At 48.3% G+C, this 16952-nt stretch overlaps 1 protein-coding gene across 2 annotated transcripts in view; it reads left to right on the forward strand.

Annotated features, from left to right (window-relative positions):
• SEC31B (SEC31 homolog B, COPII component) overlaps positions 1 to 16952 on the forward strand; it is a 1031933-nt gene that overhangs the window by 326772 nt on the left and 688209 nt on the right. For both annotated transcript variants that reach the window (XM_078643061.1, XM_078643062.1), the window contains exons 9-10: positions 10455 to 10616; positions 14744 to 14896. In XM_078643061.1, coding sequence (XP_078499187.1) covers positions 10455 to 10616; positions 14744 to 14896 — 315 coding nt within the window. The remainder of the gene's footprint in view (positions 1 to 10454; positions 10617 to 14743; positions 14897 to 16952) is intronic.

The raw sequence follows: 16952 nt of genomic DNA on the forward strand, positions 1-16952 counted from the left end.
CAAAAGAGGAAAGCACATGATCATTAACTGAAGTATTCCCTTTCCCATTGTGGATTGCCAAACATTAGGAGCATTTAGAGGCTGCATAGATTTTAAAATAACCTTTGTGTAATATTTTGCCGACATTTTTTAGATTCCTCTGAGTGCCTGACAATTTATCATGGTGGGGTCTGGAGAACCAGACCTTAAGGCCCGGCGGCGCAGGGTACGCCTAAAATCTCCGGGATTCACCTGCCTTGTCAACTACAGAGACACGGACTCTTCCTCTGGCGTAGAAGATGGTATTTATTAGCAGCAGCTAGTACAGTGGTCTTAGAAGTCGTCAGTATAACGAGGTTCAAAAGAGACTGCCACTCAACTCCGTAGCGCACAGGTTTATATACGGTACAATACAATGCAAAATACAATTACACAAGAGCATGAGACATAGGCAAACGTTATAGACAATGCTTTAGGTCTAAAATCAACTCAAGTTTCCCGGTGTGTTTGTTATTAGACCCCTTGAGTAAATTACGAGTGAATCCACACAATTCGATTTACAAGTAGAGAAAACACAGCTGCATGTTGTAGAATTACAATCGTGAAACAGGAGAATACATGAGACATGTAGCGAAGGACAGCAGATAAGATAGCCTGGAGGAAAGAATGGTGTGAGCCAGCAAATAGTGCGGAGGGGGATTAATCAGCTCAGACAGGAATTAGTGTACTCGGCCAGGCCCTGACAATCGTTAGTAAACATAAGCAAAGAAGCCACCTGACACGTGAATGCAGAAACATCGCGCTCGCCGCACTGCCTGAGTGAGGGCAACACAAAATGGCGGCGATTTACAAAATGGAGGCTGAGCACGAACGAATTTGTAATTTACAGAACCTCAGGTCTAGATCTATTTATGTTCATCTTATATTAAAGGTGAATGTCTAGGTTGCAGTCACAGACTAATGTAACATTTTAATGGATACGTATTCTCACATCTTCCAACTTTCCAGTGGCAGGGTGGATCCCTGTGTTTTACTTAGCAATATCTGGTTTCTTGAACCTCACAGCAAGTCTATAATCTGATAGAGACTACTAGCCGCAGATTCCTTCACGTAGAATTATTCCCCAGGCATGAGACTAGATCCGGAAACTTTTTTGCCACAGCATCCCTTGCGCCGGGGGCGGGACGACACCACTCGACTCCGCCCAGGCGTCATCCGCGTACGTGACGTCAGCGAGGTCATATAAGCCCTACCCCGGCGCACCTACGTCAGTTTTTTCCTTTTCCGCGTGCAACGCGGATACGGTCTTGCTTCGGGCCTGTTATGGGGCCCTTTTTTCTTCCTCATTGTCTCTTCTTTTGGTGGAACAGTGTGCGAATGCCTTCGGGCTTCAAGATTTGCATGTCGTGTGAGCGTCTTATGTCGGCGACGGACCCTCACCTTATTGTATGTGGTGTTTGTGGGAGGATCACAGCAGCACTGATTGTGAGGCGTGCCAACAGTTAAAGCCGAAGACGCGGCGGGAGTGCCGGATGAAACTTCTCTCGGTGCGTCTCTCCAGGTCTACCTCCTCCCCTCGATCAGCCTCAGCAGATGGCTTCAGATACGGCCGTGGTCGTCGTCCTCGCCCTTCTCCGATGTTGCAAGAGCATCGCTCCCAGGTGGGTAAGTGTTGCAGTTTGTCCCCGGGGGCTGGGTTTCGGCCTGCCGGGGGTTGGACTCTCCGCCGGTGATGCGGCCCCCTGTGTCCTCCTATCCACCGTTTCCTGGTGATGGGGCGTTGAAAGTCCAGATGGAGACATACGCAGCAGTTTTGCAGGCCTCGCTGGCGTCTCCTCCTTTTTCCCCTCCTGGAGCGTCAGTGGATCTCTTGCTTTGCGCGGAGCCCTCAGTGGCGCTGCCGGCGGCTTCGGCCCCGGTGCCGACTGGTTTGGATCCAGGCTTGGAGGATGTGGTGCTGTTGGGGTGCGGCCCCTCTGGTGTCCCTCCTTCAGGCCACGGCGTCTCTCCCCGCGGCAAACTCTCACCGGAGTCTCTGTGGTGTCGCGGGAGGTCGCTAGGGCTCGGTTCGCTTCCCCAAGCCCCTCTCGGTCCTTTGACAAGGTGGTTCTATCTAAAGCTGAGGTGACGCTGCTACGGCCCCGGCAGCTGCTGGACTGGGCGGCGCCTCGTCCTGCTCTGGGTCGAGGCTGGAAGGGCACCCCTGGCCCTCCTCCGGGTCTTTCTCGTCCCTCCACGCAGGCAGCTGTCTCGTCGGAGGGTGAGTAGACGGTTGAGTCGGCCCTGGCGGCGCAGCATGGTTCGCCGGGCCACCGCTGTCACATGCTGGGCCGAGGCTAGCAGAGGGCTTTGTGTCACTCCCCTGGTTCTTCTCATTCCTCCACGCAGGCGGCTGCCTCGGTGGAGGTCAAGTCGGGGCCATTCCTACGCCGCCCCTTTTCCACTCCGGATCTGGTCCCGCTCCGGTCCCCGGCGCGGTGTGGCTTCGAGGGGCCCTATCCGGTGTCTCCTTCGGTGCAGGATGGCGTTACCATCCTGCCTTAGGTGGCGGACTCTACGGCTCCTGACAGCTCGAGTTGCAGATTTGTCTTCGGACGCTCCCTCTTCTCTGGAGGCTGGCTGCATATTGGTGTCGTCCTCCCCGGAGACTGGCCGCCGTGTGGTGCCTTTTTCTCCAGCATCATCGAAAGGTGTCTCCCGGCCGTTTCTGAGGCCTAGGTGTTCGCCGGAGGAGCGGCAGGTTACCCATTTCTTGGCTCCTTCTGACTTCCAGGTCTGGCCATTGCCCGTTCCGCTTGGCATTGGGGACGGCCGCCTTAGTCTGCAGCCGTCGCCCCCGGAGGAGCTGCTTTCTCCGCCGCGGGCCCTACAGAGGCAGATGCGGTCTTTGCTCACGCGGTGTCCACGGCTGTGGGCATTCTGCGCATGGGTGACCCGGTTGCTCATTTTCCGGCAGACCATCTCTTGGAGGTTCTCCACCAGGGCTCTGGTGGGAGGGAGCTGTTGCTTCCTTTTGACGGTTCGCTTCTTTCTTCCCTGACGGGGGCATGGAGGATCCGGTGCCTCAACACCTTCTGCAACAGCACCTTCCGCTCCGCATGACCCTGCATGTCTTTCCCTCCACCCTTCTGCCGCCAGTCCGCTTTGGCGGACTGCTTTTCCCTCCCTGCCGCCACTGTTGACTCCGCCGTCCCGGGAGGACCGCTGGCTGGACTCTTGGGGGCGCAACATGTTCGCCTCAACGAGCGCTGCCCTGCAGGCCCTTAACACCTTGTGTGTACTGGCTAGGGCCTCCTCTTGTTTGTGGGACTCATCTGAGTCTCTGGGATCCACAGCTTCTCTGGAGACTGTTCAGGCAGACTTATGGCATTATGCGTTGGATGGCCGGGAGCTAGCGGCGCTTATGCTCTGCTCCGCTCTGGACATCTCGGAGGTGCTGGGCCGGGCCATGGCTTCCTCTGTCGCCCTCCGTCGTCATGCTTGGCTTCGGGAAGGTGTGTTCCCCGAAAATATTCGTGAGCGGCTCATTGACCTTCCGTTTGATGGTAGCCTGTTGTTCCATGCCCCGGCTGACTCCACCATCCAAAGGTTCCTGGCAGGGCTCCGTCCTCCTCCTCCTCCTCCGCCTTATCCTCCTTCCCCTCCTCAGTGATTGCGGAGTTGAGCTGGTTCTGGTCCTTCTTGGGATGGTCGCTCTTTCTGTAGAGTGTGTTTCTGGCCATTGAGTCCTCCTTACTGGTACTTTGGCATTGTTGGCTGCTGGACGGCCCTTTGTTCACTGTGTGTGTTTTGCTGCAACTGTTAACCACACTTGGTCCTGAGATTGGGCCTTCTGCTTTTTTCTCTTTGGGCTGCTTGTCAAGCTTTTCGGGGTGGTGTTCCCCCGTGGCTCTTTTGTTTTTCCTCTGCTGCGGAAGTTTTTCCAAAGAGGGTTCCCTTGTCTTGGGACTTAACGTACCCTATGTGGGGTAGTGGTAGCTGTTATATAGCTTGCGCTCTGCTGGGGAGCTCTGGTGGCCTTGGGGGCCTGTTCTCTGTGGCGTTTCTGTATGTTGCTTTGCTTCTTGAGGTCGTGTGCGCGGCCCCTCGTGGTGGTGTGTCCGGCCATTTCCTCATCTCCCTGCTTGGGATGAGTCTGAGCTCTCCATTGTCAGTCATCGCCCGCCCGATCTTCCGGGGGCCCTGGGCTGTTTTTTTCCTGCCTCTGGCGCCTATGTCTGTTGGCGCAGCTCTGGCTGGCCTGTTGTCTTCCATCTGGGGTGGACTCGCCTTCCTTTCCCTCGTTTCCTTGTGCTCTCTGGGCTCTTCCTCTGGCTTTGGATGGAAGCTTTATTGTCTTAGAAGGGTGTGGGGTACTTCGGCCTCTCTGGCCTTGTACTGAATTCCTCTATCGTGAGTGTGAGCGCCTCCTCTTCTTTTTTCTTTCTCCGTCCCTCGGGGGTCAGTGGTGTTCTGCTTGTGGGGGCTCCTCTTGCCTGAGAGGGGCCGGGTTACTTGCCCGGTCCGTAGGTATGGTCCCCTGTGAGACCCTCTGACCTGTCATGGCAGACCCTCCTTCTCTGTGGGTATTGCTAGGGTATCTATTCTACGTGAAGGAATCTGCGGCTAGTAGTCTCTATCAGATGTACGGGTTATTTACCTTCGGTAACGATGTATCTGGTAGAGATGGTTCTAGCCGCAGATTCCTTCACGGTCCGCCCTTCCTCCCCGTTCTGCGAGGACCCTGGGGTTGGTCTCGGCACTCGCCTCCTGGTGGGGGCCTCTGTCTCCTGGGAGTACATTATTTTGCTCTTGGCGGGTTGATCCATCTTGTTGCTGTTCCTTCCTCCTCTTGGTTCTCTGGAGCATGGGGTTATAGTGCTCCTGTGCCCCGCTACTCTGGCTGCTCCAGGTTTGGGGGTGGGTTTGCCTACAATCTCTGCCCTCCCCTCCCTACCTCTTGCTGCTAAGGGTCCTTGCCCCTCTGCTGGCCTCTGTCTTGGGGTCATCTGGCCATGCCTTGCCCATGTTCCTTGGGGGATGGTTGCCCTCTGTGCTGGGGTGGCTTGGAGGGTTGTTGTTGTTCCTGTCTGTTCTGGGGCTAGCTCCCCTTCCCTATTTCCGGGTGGGAGTTGTAGGCCTGCTACAGGTGTCATGACTTTACATATGTTCCCGGTCTTCGGGGGAGGGTGGAAGGTGGTTTACATACTGGCAGGGTGGCTGCTCAGGACTCTGCTGTGTTCGTTATCCCGCCCATGTCTATGGATACTGCAGTGTTGCACCGCTCCTCATGGTGTTGCTTGTCTCCATCCTTGTTTCTACTCTTTCGCACACTGTTCCCCTGCTCCCACAGTTTTGCCTGGTGGCTCCGCGTTGCGACGGGGAAAAGTTCTCTGAAGAAAAGTGACGTAGGCGCGCCGGGGTGGGGCTTATGTGACCTCGCTGATGTCACGTACGCGGACCACGCCTGGGCTTCGTTGCGTGGTGTCGCCCCGCCGATGGTGCAGGGATGCTGTGGCAAAAAAAGTTTCCGGATCCAGTCTCAGGCCTGGGGAATAATTCTACGTGAACGAATCTGCGGCTAGAATCATCTCTACCAGATACATCGTTACCGAAGGTAAGTAACTCGTACTTCAAGTCTTCTATAAAACTCTGTATTGATTTTTTTGTTTATTTTCATTTTCTGGCTTAAGGAGCCAACATTAGGGCTTGAGTAGAGGAGGATGAATTCAGCAGCTCCTCAGCAATGACAATCCTGTTTACACCAGTATTCCCATTAATAATTTTTACTAAATGTCCCTTTGGTTGTTAATAAGATTATGGCTTGTAGGAAGTCACCTGGTTCTCAACGATATCCCCCCCCCCCCCCCACACACCTCTTAATGCAGGTGGCATCAGTTTTGTTTAAACCGGAAAAAACTGACGTTTATTCCTGTCTTAAAAGTAGAATGAAACTTAAAACAGCCATTGTGAATCCCTCCAAATAAACGAGCTCTAGATCAGAATGATCTACACAACTTCTGCTATATTTTCGAACAAACATTCATGGCCCAACTACTGAAACAGTAGCTTGTTCTCCCACTTCACAGCCTGTGTGTTGGTGGCAAGATGGTGGATGCCTGTAAAGTTCATATAACTTAATCCTACAACGAATGAAATATTGTTGACATCCACAGATTGTCCTTTAGGGATCACTCCTAAATTTCTGGCTAGGCTTGCACATCAGTCTGCATCCAGAAGTTCAGATGACTTCCTTGTCAAATATCTTTTTTTCCTCCTGAAGAAAGACTGGAAAGTCTTGCCCTAATGGAAAATCTTGCCCTCCATGGACTCTTGTTTTGGAATGGGACCACTGTATTGCAAGCCTTTAATTATTTCTGGCTTGTGCATCGCAATAGCATCCACTTAAATGATGCTGAATAAAAAACTGGATCTTCTGCAACTGATCCAAATTGTGGATGCAGCGCTGCTTTTTAGTTTACCAAAAAAAATCCAATCTTCCCATTTGGAAATGCCTCTGTGATAATCGGTTGGAGCAATCAACCGAACACATTGCACTTTTTTGCAGGTTTTATTTAACTCCGAGAAAACTGTAGCAAACTCTTTTTTTTACAGGAAAGGATTAACCACAATCGGGAAGTGATGCAGCAGTTTGATACAGGGTCGCCATGTTCCTTTCCAAAGTGGTCCGAATTAGAGATGCACTGACCGATTTGGGGGGGATGTATTGAATTAGCCTAAGTGTTTGAGGCTCTAACCATGTTATTCAGAGTTAGTCCTTAATAAAGTTTTAAGATGGGTGTTACTGTTTTCTCAGAATTTTAACAATTGTATTGTTTTGGTATCACTGAGTTTTATTCTCTGAAGACGTACTATGTAATGGATGTTTGTATAGAATGTCATCATGTATTGTTGTGATACTTTTAGGGTTTGTATTATATGAACCGAATACAGTTTTAAATGGAGTCGTATGTGGTAGTCTGACCCTGGAAATATCTCTGGGTGTTGTTCTCTTTGGCAGCTGCCAAGCATTATAACCCACTTTCCCTATACCTCTTAAGGCTTGACTCAATCCGCAGCAAGCTGGTCTCTTGTGGATAGTTTTGTGTTTTTCTGATGTTTAATCTGAGTGCTATGAAGCTCAGTTCAGTTCAAAGCGCTTTATTTCGATAAAAACATATCTTAAAAGCATAAATACACATATTATTCCATAAAATTAAAAACAATTGATAAGACATCCTTATCGCCCATTGCAAAGTTCCAATAACTGTAAAATACATAAAAGCCATCCTGTGAGCTTTGCGTATGATCAATTAAATGGGACATAGGGATTCAATTCATTAACACAGATTTTTAAAAAAAAACAGATTAAATAATAACTTTAAGCCTTTGAGTTCTGATGGACCAAGCCCAACTTAAAAACTTTGCGATACCGCATACATAAAATGTACGGGTGTCAGATTTAAGAACACGTAGTGCCACAGAATATTGCCTTGTTCCCAGTTCTTTACAGAGAGGCTTGAGCCAACGCCTCCTTGGCAGTTGATACAGTGGACATGCAAACAGAACATGGGCCAATGATTCTACCCTCGGGGTACAAAAGGGGCAATTGGGTAGGGTCTGTCGGGGAGGCGCCCATCGAGCAGTAAACTCGCAGATCGGTAACATACCAACCCTGAATTTAAAGTACAGTGCCGGATCAAGAGCTTTCTGGATAATATCCAGGTAGGGTTCACAAAGTGCTACATCTTTAAACTCCATGAAGCTTTCAGTAAGCCTGCCTAGGTTAGGGTCGGAACGTTGTTTGGACGCTACCCAATTCCAGTAGATTCTCTTTAACACTACTTTAGGGGGGCAGATTTAGTTACCCAGGCGTCCTTGAGGCCCAAGTCACATAAGAGGGTTTTAACGTGCTTGAGCCAACTGATTTTGTGCCAACCAACCATAGACATGACTTCTGACAGGCCCTCTGCGTACTTAGTTAGTTCTGGGGCGCGCCATAAGCGAGCCCATAGTAAAAGTGGTCAAAGTTTGGCGAGGTCGGATATTGCATGGCAACCCAGATCCATAAGCAAAGGGATCATAGGCGTGCTCTGGGGGAGCGCCATTAGGTCCCTGAGGAACTTGTTTTCCGATCTCGTCAGCACGTCCACATTACCCAATCCCCATAACTCTGCGCCATGCAGGGCAGAAGTCACTCCCTTGGCCTTGTATATGGCTATCACAGGGGCAATAGGCTTCGATGTTGTAGATCGCTGTTCTCGAAGAATGGTCCCCCCTACTCTTTTGTGGCACAATAGCATTTTCTGTAGGTGGGATGTCCACTGCATGTTGTCAGAGATGCGAATGCCCAGGTAGTCAAAGACAGTGACCCTCTCCAGTTGGACATGGTTCAGGACAGGGGCCTAATAGTTTTTTTTGGAGGATTTAATATCAGTTATTTAGTTTTATCTGTGTTTATCACTAGGCCTCGCAAAGTGCAAAATGCTTGGAAGCTGTCTAGGAGAGTCTGCAGGCCAACAGGGGATTTAGAGATAAGCAGAGTATCGTCGGCAAACAGGAGAGTTGGAATTTTTTCGCCCGTCAGGGATGGTGCGTCAGATGGAATTTGCAATAGGTGCTGCACCACCCCGTTCACATATACAGAGAACAGGGTGGGAGCCAAAACACATCCCTGACGGACGCCCCTGTTCACCGGGATTCTGTCAGTCTTCTGCCCCTGCTGGCCCCACCTTACTTGCGCGAAGTTGCCTTCGTGCATCCTCACTAGTAGCCGGAGAAGATAACGGGGAATCCCCATCTCCAGGAGAACTCCCCACAGACGCTCCCTAGGGACCAGGTCGAAGGCAGTCTTTAGATCTATAAGTGCGAGGTAAAGACTACCCCCGCCCAGAACGACCACTTTCCAATAAATAATGAGGCACTATTAATAACTTGCTCAACAATTAACCCACAACAGAATTGTCTTGGTTCTTATTTTGCAACCTTTTCTCATGATTTTGTCCCCTCTTCTGGCTTAAAGCCTGCAAGATATCAGTCAGACGTCAGTCACTGATATACTCTCTGAATGTTTGTGGTGGCTGGTGAATATGTGCACCCTAAGGCCTTTTGGCGGTTAGATGCTAAACGTTAAAAGTCTCTCTTTAAAGACCATGAGACGCCATCACAAGGATAACTGTTCTATTTTCCACCTAGTTATTCAGTGCTCCTGTTGATCTAAGAGCAATAATTAAACCAGATCAAAAACTTGAAAGCAAAGATAAAGAAAAATAAACAAGGGTAAATTAATACACAACATAAATGTGTAATGAGCGGTTAAATGAATGGACGTCGCAGCAACTCATATAGCCTTAAATACATTTAAACAAAAAATAAAAAGTTGCCTCCAATTTAATCTGATGCAAAGTTTATATTCTTTGACTATGCCTCATGCATCTGCAGACTCATACCTGGCTGTCGGACGTAGACCTCAATGCACATCCCTTGAATCCCCCAGTTTTTCTGACATGCCTTGTCTTTCAAGGAGCACAGAATGCAGAATTTCGAGGCATCTTCTCCGGTTAAGCATCCTGTCCAGAATCAAATTCATCTTTCTCCCAACAAATTCGGTTGTACTTTGTCTTGCCGCACACACATGGTGGCAATGTCCAGCTGGCAGGCCTCTCGGACATCACTCTGTTTCCATCTGTTACAACATATTTAGGGGGTCATTAGGATGGCGGGTGGACTTTGTCCGCCCGCCATCCTATTGTGAAATGGGACCACTCGCCAGAAGGGGTCTCGTGTGGGCCATTAGGATGCGCCCGCCACAGTGGCGGGCGCATCCTGCATTCCTGACATTGTGGCGGGCGGTGCACTCAGCACCACCCGCCACAATGCCAGGAAGGCATGTTGTTCACTTCAATGCACAACATGGCAGGCACTGCGCGGTGCCTGCCATGTTGTGCATGGAACTGCAGGGAAGGGTACCATAGGTACCCCCATGTTCACCCCCCACCCCCTGGGGGCCCGCTACGGACCCCAGCAGGCAATTCCCGCGCCATGGTAAGGCACATTTCCGCCCCCATAGTAATATGGCTGACGGTGCCTAACAGACACCGCCACCATATTAAACTCTGACCGGGCGGAAAAGCGGCGGACGGTCTTTCCGTCCGCCCGCCACTCATTTCCCCCCTGCCATATTACTGTGGCGGGGGGAAATGGGTGGCAGACGGCGATCCGTCCGAGATCCTAATGGGCCCCTTAAGTGTCTGTTTTATTATATTGTAAAAAAAAGATGGTTTGGGCTTGAGAAAAGCACGTTAATTCTTTAACGTTTTTTTTGTGTAACCTAAACAAATGGCGATCTTTCCTCTGTCTAGCACAGTGAGGTTTTGATAGTCTGCACGTCTCAGCACGATGCTGACATGGGAAAACTGTTGCTACATGGAATAGTAATACACAAGTATGTTTTTCTGCGCCTTGTGCATTGATGCAGTATTTTTCTCTTATTGCAGGTTATATACGAGCTGCCTACTAGAAGCCAGTGGTGTTTTGATGTGCAGTGGTGTCCTCGCAACCCATCCGTTTTCTCAGCTGCTTCTTTTGATGGCTGGATCAATGTTTATTCTATCATGGGTGGAAGCCTCGAAGCTCAACAGATGAACCACACTGCAAAGGTATTATTATTTGTTGGTTAAGTAGCATGAAATCTAATATTGGCGCTCCTTGTCCAAATCTGGAACTACAACAATTGGCTTTAACATTAGGAATTTACTCTATGGGAACTATACTTGTATTGTAGAGATGCTGCTGTAGTAATTATATAAAAGCTACTGTAAGCTTGATATGGTGTAGGTGCCCTTTTGGATAAGGTTTGCACGCAGGCGACCTTTTTACTTATTCCGAGAGCTCCTGCACCTTTTTGTTTCTAGTCATGGTATTCATAGTAAATTAATTTTTTGTGCTCAAAATAGCTTTAGTTATTCTGGTCAAAAAGCTATGTAATGAATATAAGGAAACCGGATTTTGCAGTTTTGACTACTAGGTACTGGTGTAAGGGTTCCTAGATGCCCGGAGCCCTGCTCACAGGACTCAGTGCATGTGCTCTGACGCTTAAAATGGTGCATGTTTATTTGTCTTGTCCTCAATTGGCACACCCCAACTTACTTGTAAGTGCCTAGTTTATGGCACCAGGAGTGCCCAGGGCTAGTAAGTGAGATTGTACCCTCAGGGACTGCAGCACTTGTTGTGCCACTGTGAGTGTGGCAAGGTAAAACATGGCTCTCAGTCTACCACTGCAGACTGGAAGGGCAGGTTAAACTGCTAACTCAACTTTGCCATTTAAAGTAATGGTAAAGTCCAAATCACCCTTTTTAATATATGTAAGTCACTCCCGAAGGTAGGCCTTATGAGCAGTGAGAGGGTGCTGTTCAGTTAAAAGTGGACAGGAACCAGAGCCGGGGTTGGAGAAGAGCTAGATGCCGCGCTGCCTGTCTATTTTGAGTTATGACGCACTCTGTTAAAACGCTCCCGTCAACTCAGACCTTCAGTATATGGGGTCGCACAATACTAGGTAAATCGGACCTGGTATTTACTTGCATAGCTTGTTACTATAGCATTCCGTATACTCTAAGTTCCAGCCTTGCAGCAGTGTACGACTACGAAAATTACCTCAACTCACCGGTCCTGATGAATTGCCATAAGACATGTTAGGGGCTAACAGAGGCAAGAAACATGTCGACCTTTCACACCACACATGCCCTTTAGGACCATTGTATCCAGTTAGGGTCAGACTGTTTTTAGTTAGGTTAGTGAGTCCCAGGAATAAAAAGATTTAGGTAGTAGGGCCTCCCTAAACCTAAAAGTACCATTCTGCACCCACTACACTACTTTTTCCACTCCTCCCGCGCACTAAACGGCTTCACCAAAAAGATCTCCGCTAAATAGCCCCTTCACGGTGCCCGTCTGGCATTGCAGCACCGGCCCGACAAGGAGCAGGCCCATATGATGAAGCATGGCATCCTTCGGGGTGTGTGAGGGCACCATTTTTTCTCAGACCTGAACACTCTTATTCGCACCAAGGAACTGCAAACCAACTTGATATATTTAGTAAAAAGTGGGACATGTACTTCTACATGATCCAGCAGTATGAACCCTAACTTGTCGTTTTTACTGTGAAAATGCTAGTAGCCCCATTGGCAAGTACAAGGTTACAGGCTGATTCCTCTGCCCTGCTAGCTTCTAAATGGGACAACTAAAGTTGGTACTGTAAGGTATCAAAATAATCAGTGCATTAAATCCAATTTAGTGGTTGTATCGAATGTAATGTCACTGGTGTGGAAAGTGCAACTTTAGAAGTTCACTCTAGCTCTGCCTATGGTTTCCTCTGCTCGTTTACTGCTGTACTTGGAATTTGTTTTGCGGAAAGCTTTTTTGCCCTCTTGGGGATATGTGGGAACGACTCCCAGGAAAGGTAACAATAGAGGCCTTCCACTGAAGAAGGTGTTACCTACCCGAAGCAAGGAGCCAGACGAGTGTTAGTCTGAAAGGCGAGCTTCAAAGGTGAAGCCGCCTTTGAAGGGCAAATAAGGAACACTTGGGAGAGGCTGCTCTATTGTTTAGGTAGACATGCTGGCAGTAGGGACAGGGAATGGAAAGCCAGTTGTCAAACTGATTTTCCAGGGGCGTGAAGCTCTCTTTGCAGCTACATCTCTAAGTTGGGGTCGGGAGCCCCACACGCCGGGAGAGGGGTCTTGCCATATTGGAAGTGAGCAGAATGGTGCTGCCTTGGATACCTAGATGCCACACTTTGCAGGAAGTGGTCACCAGGTGGGAGGGAACCTGGTAGCCTATTGGCTACCAACTGCATCCTGTCTTGAGGGCATTTTCTGAGCAGAAGTAGGGCTCCCTTGGCACCTCATACTCCGATCTCAACTGGACTGGAAGAAGGGCCAAAGAAAGCCTGGCCTGCTACACCGTGGAACCACCAAAGAGAGGCTGCACCTGTGTGGAGAGCATCTGCTGAACCTGGTGACTAGCAAAGAAGATGGACTGTGCCTGCTGTGTCCTGCTCGAAGCCGTCTCCAGAGCCCAGCCCAAGCCAACTCTAAGGCTTAGTGAGCTGGCCTCCTGCTTACAGCAAAGGGGCAGAACAGTTGAGAAGCCTGCTGGGGCAAATTGGTAGGACCAGGACTTGATGCACAAAGTTACACCTGAGTTTGCTGAGTCTAGGAGTGTCGTTGAGGTCTAACTGGTACCCCCAGAGTACAAGTTATCAAACCAAGAAGGATTGGCCTGTGACCGAGATACTGGGTGACCAGTAGTCCAGTGGTGACAGGACCCTGTGACCAGGACCACCTCACCCTCTTTCTGGACTGGGGAGTAGTGGCAGCAAGACCACCATCGACCGCATCGCATCCACTGCGTCCTTTGAGCATTTTTTATCATCCTTCATCCCTTGCATCAGAACCTCTTCCAAAGGAAAGCCCTGCAATAGATAAAAGTGCCTGGAACTGACTGAGGACTGCTTCACCTACTGAAGTAACCGTCTCTGAGTACCATACTGGTCCCACTGACTGACTCCCAATGGAGTTGATTGCCTGAAGTGACGCTAAGTGACCGCATTTTAACAAGCCAAACTTTTTAGTGAATACATTTCTAAGTGTCAAATTCCTTGAATTTGCCAGCGCTTGTTCGCAGTTAAGTGAAATAATCCGATGTATTATACCTTGTAAATTCTATCTCTGGAACCCTCTGGTATATATTTTTTGTTTTAAAAATGCATAAAAAAATACAGTCTGTTTTTTTTGGGGGGGGGCTCTGGTTTCTTTGGTGTCTTGTCCATTTCTTCTTCAATTGTTTTGGTGCTATTTAAATGCTTTACACTTGCTCCTTTGTGTAAGCCTTGCTGCTCAGAGACACAGCTACATGGGGTTGAGCTGAATCTTTGACAAATGAAACCTAAGGGTCCTGAAGAGGGCTGGTAAGTTTATTACATGTTGAGTTTGCACAACCACACCATATAATACACCCCATTTCCTCAAAATGATTGTGCTACAAAGTCAAATAAATAGCCAGTGATGTATTAAGTGAGAATATAAAGTGGTGTGAGCAGGGTTATGTTGAGATCTGGCAAAGGGCTCTTACTATACATTAAATGTAAAACAAGGGTTTCGATGCATAAAGACCAATTTTGAAACCAGGGTGTGCAATTTGGATGTCTTTTTTTCAAATTGGTATGCAGTTTGCGATGCGACTTATATAGCAATAGGTCGCATCACAAGTAGCACATTCGCTAGCGGTTTGCAAAACAACATGCCTGGTGAATATCAATTAGAAAGGCAATAATTTGCAACCCTGTGTAAACGGCTGGCAGTGCAGGGTTGTGGTCTGCAAGGGACAGCAGACATGCTATCCTTGCATTTGCTTTCCCAACCGGGAAACTTTTTTTTAAAAGAGCAGCACATATTCATTAAAGTGACAGGTGCTACTATACAAAAAGGATTCCCATTTGGGCACACATTGGTAAGGAGGTGCAGGCATTGGTCTCCTGGACCACGCTCTCAGACCTGAGATTGCTCAACCCAATTCTAAAAGAGAAAGCTGTTCCACTGGGAGCAGCTACAGTAATTGCAACAGTAAGAATATGTTCTGAGAGGGTCTGTTCTGCTGGGCTCATTGGCAGTGTGTGCAGCAGAGTAGTAAACATTGACAAAGTCATAGATAAAGATTGAATGGTTATTCACAGGAAAGTAACTCTTATTTATTAATGGAAACAATGTTGTTGATCTTCTCCTGACTTCAGATAGCCTCATCTTTTAATACAATGGACCCTTTTGGGACAAGCCAGCCTCTCCCGCAGTTGCAGCTGCCACACCAAGTGACCCAGACCACCTCAATCCCGCCACTAAAGAAACCACCCAGATGGATTTGTAGACCAGTGGGTGTCTCGTTTGCGGTAAGTGTTCTCTGAAGTTTGTCAAACAAATGTGCTTTCTTTTTTCTTGTATGCTATAAAGAATAGACGCAAAAAGAGCAAATGGACGGAATGCTGAACAATGCAAACATTCACCCTCAGTCACAAAGCTCCAGGTTTAATCCATCGTTCTTTTGCTCACCACACCGCCCCAGTTTGGGCCTATCTGTAGGAAAGTGCCAGTTTTTGCATTGTTCCCCCCACCCTTTGCCTGACATCTGATGCAACCTGCCTTAATGTGCCCTGGGCCCCTGCCAATCAGGTTCCCAGGGCCTGTGTTCTTTCTCAGACTGTACCTTTGTATCCACAATTGGCACATCCTTTGCCACAGGTAAGCCCCTTGTAAATAGTACCATGGGTGCCAAGGGCACTGTGATCAGGGATGGCCCCTAAGGGCTGCAGCATCTATTGTGCCACCCTTGGATGCCCAGCACCTTCCCACGCACACACACACACACACTGCCACTGTAGGCTGCTTGTGTTGGTGCAGGGAAAAGTGAAACGTCAACATGGCACACATTCCTGTGTACTAGTCGTGCTCCTAATGGTCCATTAGTTGCATCCCCTTGGGCACTCAAATTCTGGTTCCTCTGAAGAAAAAAGGTGAGGACTCCATACAGTTCAATGGTTTTTACACTCTTTCTTTTATTGATTAGATATAGATTCGTGAATCCTTATTTCATGAAATTCATTTGTCATTTCATTGCAATTTTTATGTGTCTTTACATTTTACCAGACATTGTTGCCTCTTTAGCTCCTATGCATTTCGGGCTAACACACAGCCCTTCCTCAGGGAGCATCACTGTTAATTCAAAATAAAATAGCATAATCATCCATCTATCATGTGTCAAAGGAAATCAATGTTTAACATAACCACCACTCAATATAAATCATGGTAAAACACGTGTAACTCATAGTGTCAGCAAAAGCTCAGTTCAAAGTGGTACCCATGCGCTGTTTGTGAAATAGGTGTAACCCGGTGATTAAAACGCTGCACGAAAACATGTGCCCGAACCTTACATACTAGTTGACGATTTCCGGTGTCTGAAAAATAAGAGAGGTCAGAGGATCAATATTTCGTATCTCACCTCATTGCCAGTTTCTAATTTTCGCATCACCGATATGCCAGTAAACTAACATTATTCGAAAAACTTCTTCCCGATGCGGTAAACCAAGGTATAAATGGACGCTCTCGGCGTTTCCGTGTTCTAATATGCCAAGAGTCCGTGATTGGCTGTTTCCTCCTTGATCACGTGATCCGTGTCAGGAAGAGGCTAGACGACAGTCTCTGCCGCGCATGATCGTAATAGAAAAAAGTTTCGACTCCTGTGAAAATCACAGAGAAATATCCAAAAAGGTTCGACCAATATCGAAAAATCTGAAAGTGTCGAAGAATTAAAAATATGGAACACGAAAAAAAATGGAACACAAAAAAATGCGATAGTGTGTGTGCCCAAAAATAAACGAACGACATCAAAGTGCAAGCTGCTCAATATTGGTGCTCAGTGAACATTCTAAGTGTGTGCCTAAATGAACTACGGATACACATGATAAATATACCAGTTACAATATACACCACATCCCTGTGTGCCATGCCTGCAATCCACTGCCTCAGGCCTAGGTAAGTCATCTCTCTAGCAGGGTGCACTGTCCCTAAGGTGAGGGTACAGATGCATGCACCCTGTACCCCTACAATGTCTAAGTCCATTCTCAGAAATTGTAAGTGTAGTAAAGCCATAATTAGTACATGGTCTGGGAGTTGGTCATTATGAACTCCACAGCTCCATAATGGCTTTACTAAAAACTGGGAAGTTTGGTAGCCAATTTCTCAGAATATTAAATTCACACTGATGCCAGTGTGGGATTCAATGTAAAATGCACTCAGAGGGCATCTTAGAGATGCCCCCGTCGACCAGCCCTGGTGTGGTCCCTGAATGGCCGCCCACCAGTTGCAACCACCAGACAGGTTTCTGGACCCCTCCGCTCTCTGAGCAAAGCCCATGTATAGGTGGCAGAGGTGTCATTCCTCCTCCCCCTG

Source organism: Lissotriton helveticus, chromosome 5_1, assembly GCF_964261635.1.
Source record: "Lissotriton helveticus chromosome 5_1, aLisHel1.1, whole genome shotgun sequence".
Lineage (NCBI taxonomy): Eukaryota > Metazoa > Chordata > Amphibia > Caudata > Salamandridae > Lissotriton > Lissotriton helveticus.